We start from the raw sequence: 15,320 nt of genomic DNA, 5'->3' as shown, positions 1-15,320 counted from the left end.
CAATCACAAATCATCATCCCATGGCCAATCATTTCATGACTCTGTTATGAAATCACAGGCACCTCGTTATTTAATGGTTGTTTCTGGGGATCAGTTGCATTTAAGATATGTACTAAGGTTTTTTTTTTTGTTTTTTTTAATGTGCTTATTTACAGTATTGTGCTATAGTTAAGACAGTATTTTCTAGAAAGAGACATAGAAGTCGTGTTATCATATAACCATTTTATTCATTGTATAAAGTGCCACTCAAGTCTTAGGTTTTACATTCTGCTACTGAGACAAGATGGTTGGGTAAAAAACAAAACAAAAATTCTATTTCTATTGAAGTATTTACATAAATGTTGTGTGTAGAGCAGGGTTAGGAGTAATGTAATATTATTAACTAATATTAATTAATACTTATTATTATTATTATTATTAGGAAAACACTGAAATGTACATGTATTGGTTCTACCCGAGATCATTGGGGGTTCCATTCCTGGGCTATTTCAGCTGCTGCTATTGATTCAAACTATTCTCAGGCAAACTGGGACTTTGTGGATTAGAATAGAATTAGATTAGAAGTCCTCTTGGTTATAAGGAAAATTGTACAGCTGACATCACCAAACATGTCCTACGGGATTCTAAAACTGAATCTGCCAATTTGAAATACACTTAAAAATGACGGTTTCTGGAGCAATCATAAAAAAACATAGGGCCGAAGGTCCTGAATGTCTCCAGAACCTGCAAAGGCACTATTTTCCTCTAAGGCCTTTTGCTATATATTTTTAAATTACTTGTCTTTTTTAGTCTGATTATTTTATTTTGCTTTACGAAGCTGGAACATGACATAGATCGTTCGATGCCATTTCATCTACCATTGAATGTAACACACAGGCTCACTCACACGCCATGACCACCACATGCACACACTGAAACACATAAACAGAGACGTAACTGCCGATGGTGCAACTGGTGCAGCTACCCCAAAGGGTTTGGGGATCCATTGAGGTCCAATATTGTTTTGTACTATATTTTGGTCTATTGACATTTTCCATGGCTTTATGATGAGCATGTGTCACAGATTTTACCTCTTTTATATTTGCCTCCCAGTTCCTCCAGATCCTGGGGCAAGTGCTGGCTCTGGTTTTTGAGAAGAAACTAAATAGAAGTTCTTCTGATGATATACTTTTCTTCCCCGTCAGGTTTTATACTGTGTTATGTGCTTGCTGTGCGTGTGTAATCTTGTTTGTGGTGGACATGACTCAACAATGTATTTATATTAGTCTTCATAAATGGGGAACGCTGCAACGAAGTGGTCGCTCCACGACTGGCAAAAAAATAAATACAAATAAATAAATATATATATTGTATAGAAATCTGCAGAATACATTTGTATGACTTGATATATATTTACAAATCATGCTCTGGGCCCCTTGGTGATTTTGTTTTGTAAATATTTCTTATCAAGGATAGTAACGTCAGATAACAGAAATGGAAAATGTAAGTATGAAAAAACAGAATAATAAGCATCATTAGGTAAATAGCGATACTGAAACTTGCAAGAAATTACAAACTGTTCTCATTTCAAGTTTCTGGTGGAAAGCAACTTGTGATTTCCAGAAAGACGACTAGCTATTGTGGTTTGGTAATGAAAACATGACAAACCAGTAAGACTAAACAAAAACACAAAATAACAGCAGCCTCTTGTCATCGGTCCACATTACTGATCAGGAATGGTCATATGGAAGTGTTGTGGTGATGTCACGATACCAGTTACTTTGACGTCAGCTCTGGTTACTTCCTTGGCACCCTCCTGCGTTATCCCATGCTTGCCATCCCAAATCCGATTTATGACACTGACAAAGTTTGCATTGTGTCAATAATCACGCAAGCTTGCCTGTGTCATCCGAAAATTTGCATGTTTTGGCATTGCAGAAATTATGCTGACCTCTCTAAGCTCCCATCTCTTGATCTGACCTTTACTTATTTTGGCTGAAATTTTCTATTTTTTTGTGTCCAGTGCTTTAAGAAAGCATAACCTTTCACTTTACACTTCCACGGCGATGCCCAATTATCTTATGGCAAACTGACCTTTGCCCTGTCATGGTTTCTGTTTGGTTCCAGATTAGGTCATTATTTCTCATCTTTGATTCTCTGGAATTTGACCTTGACTTTTTTTTTGTATCTCTGCAATCCTGACCTTGGTTAGTGCACTCGTATTCCTGTACTTCTATATTCCCTGACCTTGGCTTCCTTTCACGTTTACGATTTATCTCTCTATTAGCGTTCAGCCTGGCCAATTCTAATAACCGGCAATGCGCTCTGTCCTACTTTTCAGTATTCTGACTGTTCTGCGTGGTGGGGTATTTTATTCCTGACGCGTGAGTTGTCTGTGAGTATTGGGTCAAGTTGCAGAAGCAAAAGGGCAGAGTAAGGAATATCGACCAGTCACCACTCCACCTATATATAAAACACATTTAAAAAAATGAGTTTCACTTTGAGGTTGTATTGTCTTTTTTAGAAAGGTCAAGTTGAACATTAAAGCAATATAAGATGGATCAAATTCTATTTTAGTTTATTTTCTCCAATATTTACATTTCTTGGGGTTTGTTGTTCCAATTGGTATGTAGAATTTCCCTGTTCCACTTCTGTAAATACACCTGCATTGCGATTGTGTTTAAAATGGCCATATAGTCTGATTTCAGTTCCCCTTTCTTATTTCCGGGCTGTTTCACTCCTCAAAGCATGCTATGTACCTCAATATCACATGACTGCAAGTGTATTATACAAGCAGATTTCGCTTCTTCCTCTTGTCTGTTCTTTTTACCTTTTGTAAATTCAGCAGTCTGTGGTTTAACCTTAAATACAATGGCAATGCCCTCTGGAAAACATCATAGACTTTGTGTTCCAAAAAGACACATATTAATTCAGTTGAACAAGGAGGCCTACTTAGGTCACCAATATAGTTTGACAAGTGAAGAAATTTACAGTTTGTTGGTCAAATGGCTAGCTGGAATAACTGCAAATATGGCGTGGTGACAATTTAGAATAATTAGATTCTTATTATTCTTTTTGTTTTTATTGATGTATATATCAAGCTTTTAACAATGGAAAAATACAAAATGAACCATACAAGTGCAGGACAAGTTATGTTTTTTCCTAAGATGTAGGTAAAACACTCGTAGAGTATGTCACAATATCAGAATGGCTTTTCTATCTCATACAGGGGTTCACAATTATTTTTTCTTGTGGAACCCTTGACATACAAAAAATGGCACAATTTTTTTTTGTGTGTCTGTGTGTCAATGTGTATCTATGTGTGTATGTATCTGACACACAGATACACATTCACAAACTGGCACATAGTGGCACACAGATACACACCTTGACACACTGTGTGTGTGTGTGTGTATGTATGATCTGTGTGTCAAGGTGTGTGTATCTGTGTTTGTATGTGCTGGTGTGTGTCTGTGTATCAAGGTGTTTGTATGTGCCAGTGTGTGTGTATCTGTGTATCAGTGTGTATGAATCTGAGACACAGATACACACTGGCACATAGTGGCACACACACCTTGACATACAGATACACACTCAGATACACATACACACACTCAGATGCACACAGTGACTTATACATGCACACCTTGACTCACAAATACACACACACATACACACACACATAGGCACATACAAACACACTGATATACACTGGCACATACACACACACATACACACACACACACTCAGATAAACACTGTGACACATACACAAACCTTGACACACAGATACACACATGACACATACTCTTTGACAGACACACATACACTCTCACTGACAAACACACATACTATTTGACAGACACGCATATAAACACATATACACTCTCAATGACAAGCACACATACATTCTCACTGACAAGCACACATACACTCTCAGTGACAAGCACACATGCACTCTCGGTGATGAGCACACATGCACTCTCGGTGACGAGCACACATGCACTCTCGGTGACGAGCACACATGCACACACACTCACTGACAAACACACATACGCCTTAACAGACACTCACACAATTTATTTATTTTTTTTAAATTTCTCTTCACCCAGCCTTTGGGAGTGCTGCCATGGAGTCTCTATTTCCCTGGGGTCCAGTGGGGCTGCTGGGCTGAGCGGCTGGCGTGCAGTCCCTGGGGTCCAGTGGGACTGTGCAGCTGGCGTGCAGTCCCTGAAACACACAGTGACACACATCTTGACTCACAAATACACACACTCAGATATACACAGTGTCATATACACACACTGACACACACTCAGATCCACACACACACACAAATAGACACATGCACACATATAAACACACACACTCAAATACACACAGTGACACATACACAAACCATGACACTCGTACACACATACTCTTTGACAGACACACATACAAATACATATACACTCTCACTGACAAGCACACATACATTTTCACTGACAAACACACACTCACTGACAGACACACACAATTTTTTTTTTTTTTTTTTAAATTTCACTCCACCCAGTCTCCCTACCTTTGGGAGGGCTGGCATGGAGTCTCTGTTTCCCTGGGTTTCAGTGGGGTTGCTGGGCTGAGCGGCTGGCATGCAGTCCCTGGGGTCCAGTGGGGCTGCTTGGCTGAACAGCTGGCGTGCGTGTATACAGTGCGGGCGGCGAGGGAACAGTGATCTTCCTGCTCATCTCACTCGCGCGCCTCTTAGTGATGCCGAAGTGACTTCATATTCTGGCTCCGGCATCACTACTGTGCACGCAAGGGAGCTGAGCAGGGGAGAGTGCTCCTTCGCCGCCTGCCTCCTTTATCGCGGCAGCCATTTTGTTTCCCGAAATTTTGGCGGAACCCTATTTGTATTCTCACAGAACCCCAGGGTTCTGCGGAACACCAATTGGGAAACGCTGATCTAATGTATGTAAATTCAGGCAGAGGTCATTAATCCAGATAAGGAGCGATAAACCCACCAAGGAATTGAAGAAAACGGCAATAAATCAACGCCAGAATAGAATATATGGTGACCTTAATAGAGGAGCATTGGGAACCTGAGCGCATTTAATAAATGCTTTCTTAAGGGAGCTGTAATGTCACATGACCGAGTTATACTAGTTTGTTGCAATGGAAGAGCTTCGAGGGGCTGTCAGTGTAACAGCCATTGGAGGTGTGTTCAAGGTAAGCATTGCCATTTCTTAAAAACGGCAGCATTTTACCTGGAGTGATTACAATGTGAGATACTGCAACAAGGCCACGTCATTGAGATGAAGTGGTCCAGGTGACTTTATGGGTCCATTAACGTTAACGGCTCTAGTGAATGGCCCAGGGAAAGGCCTCATCTGTACTATTTTTAATAAATCTACACTAAACCTCTGTACTCGGTCAACTGCCTGTGTTTGTGGTGCTGTGTTCAAATGATATATCACTCTTTACATTTTTCCTGTGTTTGCAGTGTTTGTGGTATTTGTGTGTCTGCTCCATGTCTCCGTTCTAATGAACTTACTAGACCTGCTACGTGTGAATTACCCTTACTATACAGACTTGGCTAAATGACTGGTGAAGGGAAAATACCTTCAATATATATGTTCTAATTTCATATATAAAATAATAAAAATACAGTTAAATTCAGAGACCATATTTATGAAATAATGATCCAAATAGTTTACCTCAGAAAAATGTGTACGTTTTGTGCAGGGATGTATTAGGGGGTAATTATTGTGATTTGTTTTTATTTTTATTTTTTAAGCATTTAAAAGCGTTTAAAAGAGACATACTTTTGTCTGCTGTCCTTACATTTTTTTTTTTACACATTTTGTTTCAAGAAACTGCCCATTTAATGGTTTTCTGTTGCATCTAGTTTAATTGGTGAATGCAACAAACAGCAAAGATGCTTTATGGCAAAGCTGTAAATACCTACCTGCTTTGCAATTTATATCACTTGTAACCTTACTATTCTACCACCAAAAATAGAGAGAACATTGATGCTAAATTGTAAGAAATAATGTGTCCAGAAACCCTGAATTGTGGCATGGAGCAAGTTGCTAAAGGTTTCTGTTTAATATAATATTTTAACCATGTTTTGTCCCTTTTGCCCATCGCCTGCAGAGACTTTTATGTGGAGTACTGGCAAGGTAACAGCATTAATGTTTATGCAAATGTCTGTACATTCCAAAGTACAAAACATATAGATACTGAAATACTCTAATTGCTAGTCTTTGTTTAAATGGACACTCCACTGTTTAGTAGATCTATTCCCAAGGAACACTTGAATGCATTTAATTATGCATTTTTTCATTGGAGTTATATCTAAAAACAGCTTGCAAAAGCTGCAGATATCTTGTCTGAATCCTTTGCAAGCCCTCCCCTTCTAACACCGCACAGGCTTTCTGCGGCTGTCCAATCAGAGACTCCCCAATAGAGCTCAATGAGAAGTGCCAATTTCTACTAAAATCTGTACGTTTTGTAAAATAAAAATAAATTAAAAAAAACTGGACACATAATGTACATCATCAAGCTTTAGAGGTGTGGAGTAAGACATGTTGGCTTTGGGCCTTTATTGGTTGTAGTTGTGAGTTTTTTTAATGCTTGGAAATAGTACAAATTATTGGAATTCTGAAAATTACTGGATCTTTGATTTCTCGATTGGAAGCTCACAGGCTTTCTTGCACAGTACCTTGCAGCAGGTTAAAGCCCACAAGCAGGATTCTGTTTTCCTCTTGTCCTTTTATATCCCCCTTTCTGTGTAATAACCAAAGTTCTTTTTCTATAAACTGTAAAGTGCTCTGGATAAGTACTGTTAAAGGAGCCCTACAGTGGTTATGGTTCTCAGGAGTGCCCTGGTGTTCTCCCGTGGTAATCTGTGTACTTGTTTAGCAACGGTTTTACCACTCTTGTGGGTCATGCCTTGCTCCTATGACAGTAGACCTGTTTTCCAGATTCTTCCTGCAGAAGTATCCAGTTATCTCCTCTGAGGTAAGGGGCACTGTGCATGGCCACTCTCACTGGCTGAGAGCATCAGTTGAGTAGCCTCAGCCAATGAGAGTAGCCCTGTAACAGGTCATACTTAGCTCACTGGAGAAACAAGATGTGATGTTGTCAAACTATTCTAAAACTGTTTGACAAATTACTCTGGGAGGGCGCCAAGTTACCATTGGAACCACAACCACTACCACAAACAGTAGTTGTTATGGTACTTGTAGTGTTCCTTTAAATATATTTCCTTTAAGTAGTCACATTCGTGCAGCTATTTTCAATTAGAAGTGATAAGGTATCTGGGATCTCAAGATTTAATTCATGCCCCTCATTATTGGCACATCTGTCTTCTGGCGGTAACGAGTGGAAATTACACAAGTAGTAAATTTGCCAAATTAATTTAAGGCTAGGTGTGTTTTTATCGAACTATATTTAATATCACAATCCTCTGTTAAGTGTTAAATCTCTTTATACAAAGACCATGGTCCTATGGGGGGCTCAGTTTCTAACCCCCGCTGAGAGGTATCTGTTACAGCATTTACACAGAATTCTTATTCCATCTGGGAGCTATGTACCAGGAATTCTGCTAAATCCATTTAATGGCTAACTGATGTCCATTCTCTGTATTGTAGATTTCTGTACTTTAACACGGGGGGGGGGGGGATGCATGATCTCTCTCACCCCAAGGCAGATAGTTAAATATATATATACATACATATATTACAAAATAAAATACCATCAAAATACCATCAAAGTCTGTTTATTGAATTGATAGATTATTACTAGGCATCAATGATGTGTTAATGAAAGCTAACTCGAAGAACCCCATGCTATTATTACAGTCTTCATGGGGTATTACCTCTTATGACAAAGTATTCGCCTATCTCCCTGATCTCTGCTGCTGAACCTCTTTATGTCTTCGATGATTCCCAAATACTAGCTGTCTTACAGATCGCTTCTACTCACCGCTTTCTCATTACCAGATTGATGCTTCTTATCATCCCCGTCACCAGTTATGTTCTCTCTCATAAATCTCTAACTTGGCCGGCAGATTGAAGATCTATTACCCCCACTTTATCCCCACCTGGGAGCTCTGTTCGAAAATAGTGTTTAGATTTCCCATTGTGAAATCACTGTTCTAAACCGTCATATAGTTAGTTTAAACACTAAATTAGTGAATTGAAAACTAATTTGCAAAAAGTAGGCCAGATAGCTGTGTTGGGTTTACAGTTAGAGAACTTATTCAAATGAGCTATTTTAGCCTATATTTTGTATATTGATTTTCAGTTAACAGCAATTCAGTGTTAAGTAAATAAACCTCATGTGGGTAGATATTAATCTTCCAAATGAATCCATCTCCAATTGGTGTAAATTAACTAGAAGAACCTTGCTCTATATTTTATAACTTTGTTTTTGAACATTACTACCTCTCCTATTATGACGATTTAGGACGAAGGACTAAACTGTTCGTCGCTTCATTTACTGTCAATTTTTTCTTTCCTGGTTCATAACTATGTTTCTGGGAAGCTCCTACCTCCAGACACTCGTTACTTTTCATCCCATGTTACATAATGGCAGGCTTCTCAAAGAAAACATTGCAAATGTGGCACATTCCTTCCAGAAAAACTACTGACGTTGCAGCCAATGCAAATGCACCTGGGCCACAGCAGGTCAGAGGGCCCTCGGATGTCAATCACCCTTGCAGGTGCAATGGGGCCCTTCGTAGCCGCAGTAACACTGCCAGGAGTTTCCGCTGCAAATTAGAAGGTGACAGAGCTGCAAGGAGTCATTGTAGGAGGGAGAGCTGAATTTGGGGTGTATTTATGTGTGTATGTCAGTATATGTATCGCTGTGTGTCAGTGTTTGTGGATCTGTGCATGTGTGTGAGTTTGTATTTGTGGATGTGCATGTGTGTCAATCTATGTGTGTATCTCTTCGAGTGTATGTGTGTATATGTCTCTGTGCATCTGTGTGTGGCAGTGTGTGTGTGCGATAATGTGCATCTGTATGTGTGTGGCAATATATGTATAAATGTGAATATGTCCCTGCATGCAAAAAACAATATTAAACACAGACACACACACACCAGCACTCAAACACTAAACACAAACATACCCCAAATTGAGACGCCAACACTACACACCACTGCATTTAAATAGTAACAGTACAAAAAACACAACCCTGAATTTAGACAACACCTCACACAAACACACCTCTGCAAGCAAACACAATTACTACAAACAAACAGTTATGCATTCAAACAGCAATACTACACACAAGTACACCCCTGCCTTCAAACACCAGATCAGTGTTTATCATAAATCCTCTTTACCAACCATCTCTACCTGACCGATCATTGCTAAACAGTCTGTGTATCATAAATCCTCTTTACCAACCATCTCTACCTGACCGATCATTGCTAATCAGTCTGTGTATCATAAATCCTCTTTACCAACCATCTCTACCTGACAGATCACTGCTAATCACCTAATGTGTCTCAGATCTAACCATTTCTTCCTGATAGATCACTGCTAAACACGCTATGTATCACAGATCATTTCAATAAAGCCATTAGGTACTTAACTTTTTTTTCAAAAAATTGCTGATGAGAAGTTAGTGCCACCTTCTAATAAAGTAATAAATACTATCTTCTATTAAATTTGATATTACTGTGTCTAACCAAGATTTTGTTCTTTTCATAATAGTTCAATTTATGGGGGTAATATAACTTATGTTATGATAAGTATTAGTTGTTTTTTTTTAACTGAATTCATTCTGGTATTAAAATGTGCGATGTTAGAATAACTTGCCTTGACATGCATCAGGACACACGCGCTGACATCATTAATCACAGCTTTGCCTTTTGGCTCAAGACCCCAGTACATGCTCGATCTTAGGGGCCTTAAATTAATTCAAGAGAATGCGCAATCAGGATTAGAACCCAGCTGTTTCCCATAAGATATCCTTGGGGGGTGTATCTCTGGATCACATTTTAACTGGATTTTATATAATATTCCTTTATCGTTCTCTGTTTGTAAAAAAGGAAAACTGAATTCTGACTGTGTATTGGGGTTAAATCCCAATAGATTTGGGGCAGTTTTATTATTTACTGGAGAAAATACCACGCTGATGTTGATTCATTTGATTGTTTTGCTGCTATACCTTTGGCCCAGAAATGCTATTCAAACAGCCTCCTAAATGTGTCCTACAAAGATAAGAGCAATTCGTGTTTTACCCTTGTGCACTTTTGCAATTTCTGTGTTTCCTTTTGCCCCAGGTTTTCTATTCGCTTCTGGCAGTTTGCAGATCAGTCAGTTTGTTGCATCTGCAGTAAGATTGTCTATCTACGTATCAGTGTCCCAACCGTCAGGGTTAAGCTTACTAATACTATTGAGGACACAAACCAGCCTTGTGTGAAGAGAGTCAGTGTCTAGCAACCCTATGAGACAGGAAGCAGAACAATTAAACCGATATAGGCTACTGATATCCTGCAAAGGAGGGGGGGTCTGGGGGGCTTACCACAACTCAATCTAAAGTAAAAATTCACTTAGGAGCCAAATAAAACTGTTTGTGTACAGTACTTTGTTTATTGCTGTAGTAGACACCATGGCGGCTTTGATACAAGGTATTATTCTTTGGATACAATGCCAAACCACGTTTTGTCAGATCTCTGGCAGATCATCGACACTAACAAAATATTAAACAAATCTAATCCCTGTTCAGACTTAAAATGAATGCATAACGTGACAAAACGCACATACTACAACCTTATTTTACCATTTAAGTAAATATTCAAAGCAGCAGGTGGCCTATAAGAAGAGGGTTTAGTCTATATCTTCCAATTCCCATCGTTCAGAATTCTGAGGAGCACAGGACTTGTTCAATACCAGCTGGAGATGTGTTGTCATTGTCCTTTGCAGGAACACGTTCTAGTTGAGGTGTTGATGGTTCTAGGTTAGAGGCATGCGTAAAATGTACAGACTAATGCTCGGAACAGTCGCAATCAGTTTGTCTTGAAGTAGATCCTTTTATGATAAAATTCTTGTGCTATTGCCACCTATTGATTATGTTCTTCTGTGGTGCATCCTGTTATCGTGTTGTGTAAATATAGGTTGACTTCGCCTAAAGTTATTGTCTCAGGTTTTATAGAACAAGGGGAGAATGTTAACTTCCCTTGCATTGTAACTTGATTGATGGCTGAAGTCAGACAATACTCCTAAGGTTAACACACTGTTGCTTTGATTTTATGGTGTTTTTAAGGGGACATTGTAAGAATAATGACAACCTACATTCACAAGATAACTCATTGTGCAAATAGATCTCAGGTCATGTGTCCCTTGCACACTGTTACTTATAATATCTCAGATTTACAAAAATAATACGTACTGAAGAATTCTGTCTATAGCCTTACTTATAGATTTTTCAGTATACTGCTGTACGGCTGCTATCCGCTTATTCTGCAGTTCCTTGCTTCGTATTCAAGAAATGGTACCATGGATGAGAACTGAAATATATATCCCTTTATCCCTTAATACCCAACCAGAAGGATTTTTTTTTAGATAAATTAGAATAGGCTGAGCCTCTTCCTGGTCTAATAGTGGGCTGTCTGCTGCTTTGGCTTGCCTGTGCAATCAGCTAACAGTATTTTATAGGTAAGTATTTGTATTACTTTTTTTGCAGATTTTTCATATAAAAAAAACTGGGATCACGTTCCTCCTGGTTTGGTTCTTTAACAGCTTTACTTGTAGTATTTAGTAATGCATGAAAAATATTTAAAATTTATAAAAATCTCACTTTGATCAGATAAACTCATTGTTATTTGTGTTCTGATTTTTACAGTACAGTAAGCATGCAACTTCAATATAATGGACCACATTAATAAAACGTTATTTTACTTATTACATTGACCATGTTTAATTGTGCCTGCAGGCAGTACACAGACTGTGTCTAAATAACATTAAAAAAATGTGATCACTGTTTCTAATCTGTGTTGTACTCGCCCCCTCTCTTTGCAGCTCTTTGTCATGACGTTATCGATGTGTCTGTGTAGAAACCTGGATCAAAATTACAACAAACTTGCACGCTACTCCTAGAAGATATCTGGAATATTGAGCACCCTAGCCCGGACATCAGACCACTGTCAAACACTTGCAACATTCAGATTCTGCTACTTATTGATGCCACACCAAAGTTTACAGTTTTATCTTTTACAGCAGGGTGACCAAACTAAACCTTTGCAGCTGTCGTTGGACACTTATCTCCACCAGGGCTTTAGTTCATATAGTTTGTTAGAGCTGTGATGCCACAGGCTGGCCAGCAGTTATCTAGAAATCGAATGTTCTAAATTATGATATTGGCCTAATTTATTTTACATACCGTAAATGTTAGGAAATGATGGAGCTGAAACAAATGGGATTTCATGTTCACATCTAAACTTTGCTCTACGATCATCAGAGCTAGGCCTACGGTTTACGATTCTCTTGTTACAGCAGGTCATCCAAGAACACCCCACCCCGAATTCCTCGTATTTGTAATGGATCCAAAATGCATATATCTGTGAAGGACATGAACAGAATCCCTCAATGTAATATTCTTTTGGTTCAATAGAATGCAGAACTACCGGTTCAGCGTAAAGCTAATCAAATCCACAAAATGGGAATAACTCATTGAAAAAAACAATATTTAAATGTCAAATATCTGATGTGGCTGCTGACACTCAAGCTTCCCTTAATTCCTGGGACTGTTACACATATATTTACATTAATCTTAAAGGAAACTCTCCTGGTGATCAGTATCTTCTCTTTTACCTAGAAGATAATATTATTGTCTTTTTTTTCTTTTTCTTTCTTAATTATTTTTACTTATATCTATTGATTGAAATTCACTTGGTGAGTTATCACAAATCCCTAGATGGGAAAACTTTTATATACTAAATGTGTTGTCTTGTTTTTTATTTTATTTTATTCTAAGTGAATTACCATGCACAGTATTTAACCTTTAGATTCTTGAAGTTTTTGCTTTTTATTTTCATATTCCCCCCACCCTGCCCCCTCTACATTACCCTGAGATTACTTACTTGTTTCATTCTCAAAAGACTAGGGAAATTGTATTGTTAGCCAAGAAAACATTTTATAATTTTTATAGACCAATTGTGACATCTAGTGGTCATTAGTGAGTACTACACTTTTTTGTTATAAGTTGTAGATTTGAAAACTTTTAATACCATTCTACTGAGCCTCACTTAACGAACCACAATTAGGCTCTTAAGATTACCATTGGTATTTTGACTGTTTAGCATTCTAATGCTGTGTAAATATCCTTCATTAATCTGCATGCGTGAACTGCTGAGAGTTAGAAAGGACTGAATCAATAAAGATTTATAATTCCTGTTGTTCTATAGAGCTTATTTAAAAAAAAAAAATGAAATTATTTTATGTAAAATAAATAGTTTCTGTAGAATAACAGGTGTCCTCCTCTCCTTTTAATAAAAGTAAACAAATAATAAACAGTAAACCAACAAATGTTGGTTCAGCTGCATGAGTATTGCGTGTTGGCTTATTAATGTCTGTACGCCTCCTAGTTTAGTTTGCCACTTTGAAAATAATAACTGACCTATAGTCTATGTGCTCATGCCTCACTGAGCCAACGTTACTTTATTTTTTAACAACAAATGAATGACCTGTAGGTCATAGGTCACAGTTAATTTCTTAGGTTGCTGAGGGACCTATGTAGATTAGGTTCTACTCTTGCTATCTGCGTTCAGTGATAAAATGGAAAAATCTATTTATATTGTAGTACAACTTGTGTATAAATATAATAAAAAGGGATAGGGCAATAATATGTTTTGACATCCATGACACATTTAACACTGTTAAATACCAGTTTGGTAAGCAGTACTTTTTTGAGATCTCTGGATCCATACGTTGATTTAGTCACAGTGCTTAGAGTTCGTTGAGTGAAAGCAAAAATCAAATAATAAAAGGGAATACCATTGATTTGAACACTGTCTAATGTTAACTAATCAATTTGCTTATAAAGATTGTTTGAAAACCCTGTCATGTTGTGTTCTACATTGTTTATATCTAGTCAAGATATTTGGATAATATGGACCTACCGGTATTTCATATTTGGTTTTAGGACTGCATTATGTTATGAGCCTAAAACCGATGCGATCTGTAATTAACTAAATGCAAAGAATTCTCAGTGCTAGTCCTTTAAGAGGAATCTGTGATTCAGTTTATTGGTTGTTTGGAGAATTGCAGACTGGTTACAGTACATCAGCGTGCAAAACAAAAAGCCTTGTGTAATGGTTTTTGAGAAGTGATATCTTAAAGGACAATTGTCACCGCAAATCTATTTTTCATATAATCAAACTTTCATCGGGTTTTGCAAGGAAATATATATTTTTAGAAATTAATAATATGTAAAAAAAAAAAAAAAAGGAAAACAACTCATCCCTACCTGTAGTGTATAACTGGGTCATTTAGCCATATACATGCTTCTTTGGTTGGATAGTGTTTGAAAACCGACTGTTAGTCTCTCTGGTTTTCAGTGCTTCACTCCATGCACAGAAGTGGGGAAAACCAGTGAGACGGTCTGACCCAAGGTGCATGTATATGGCCGATAGAATCCTTTCATATTCTAACGGTATGGGCGAATATTTCTCTCTCTTTTTTAATATACTTAATTTTAAAAAATAATTTCCTTTCAGTACTTGATAAAAGGGTTACCGTTTTCCTTTAATATCCTATTGAAATGTAGAACCATATATTTCATGGATCTATCTAATTTCTCAGCACTGTCCCGGGTCCAAAGTTGGGCAGACTAGATGGGCCGAAAGGTTCTTATCTGCCGTCACATTCTATGTTTCTATAAAGTCAGAGATACTGGATACATGGATTGTGAGCTGATTAAGTGAAATCTATACGATGGCAAAGTGGTAGGAATAAGCTATTGAAAATAATCTAATTGGACTGAGATGGATGTATTGGAGGACATGGGTTGTCTTACAGTCCCCCCTGTACCCCACTCTTACTGTAGTAGAATATGATGCCTAAACTGTATCATTGAATCCACAAGGGCTAGCGTGTGTTCTTTAATTGGAATATCAGTCATGCTGACTCAATATTAGATATCACATATAAATATTTTAAGTGTGTGACAATGGTTTTTTTACCAAGCTTTTTTGCAAGATATATATATGTGTGTGTGTGTGTATCTGGGTTGCAATGTCCATTTTTCTCAGTGTAGAAAGTTTTAGTGGTCATGTATGTCTCCAAATATGGGTATTCACCTCTGTAAATATCAGAAAAATACAGCATATATCAGAAAAATAAA

General features: G+C 37.8%; 1 protein-coding gene across 3 annotated transcripts in view; it reads left to right on the top strand.

The window, feature by feature from the left end:
* Positions 1-14,038, top strand: part of LOC134577097 (CD82 antigen-like) — a 141,717-nt gene extending 127,679 nt beyond the window's left edge. For all 3 annotated transcript variants that reach the window (XM_063435752.1, XM_063435750.1, XM_063435751.1), the window contains one exon: positions 11,999-14,038. In XM_063435752.1, the coding sequence (XP_063291822.1) occupies positions 11,999-12,076 (78 nt within the window). In that variant the 3' untranslated portion in view covers positions 12,077-14,038. The remainder of the gene's footprint in view (positions 1-11,998) is intronic.
* The last annotated feature ends 1,282 nt before the right edge of the window (positions 14,039-15,320 follow it).

Source organism: Pelobates fuscus, chromosome 11 (genome assembly GCF_036172605.1).
Source record: "Pelobates fuscus isolate aPelFus1 chromosome 11, aPelFus1.pri, whole genome shotgun sequence".
Lineage (NCBI taxonomy): Eukaryota > Metazoa > Chordata > Amphibia > Anura > Pelobatidae > Pelobates > Pelobates fuscus.
Note: the sequence above shows the minus strand (reverse complement) of the source record. Positions and strands in the feature narration are given on the sequence as shown.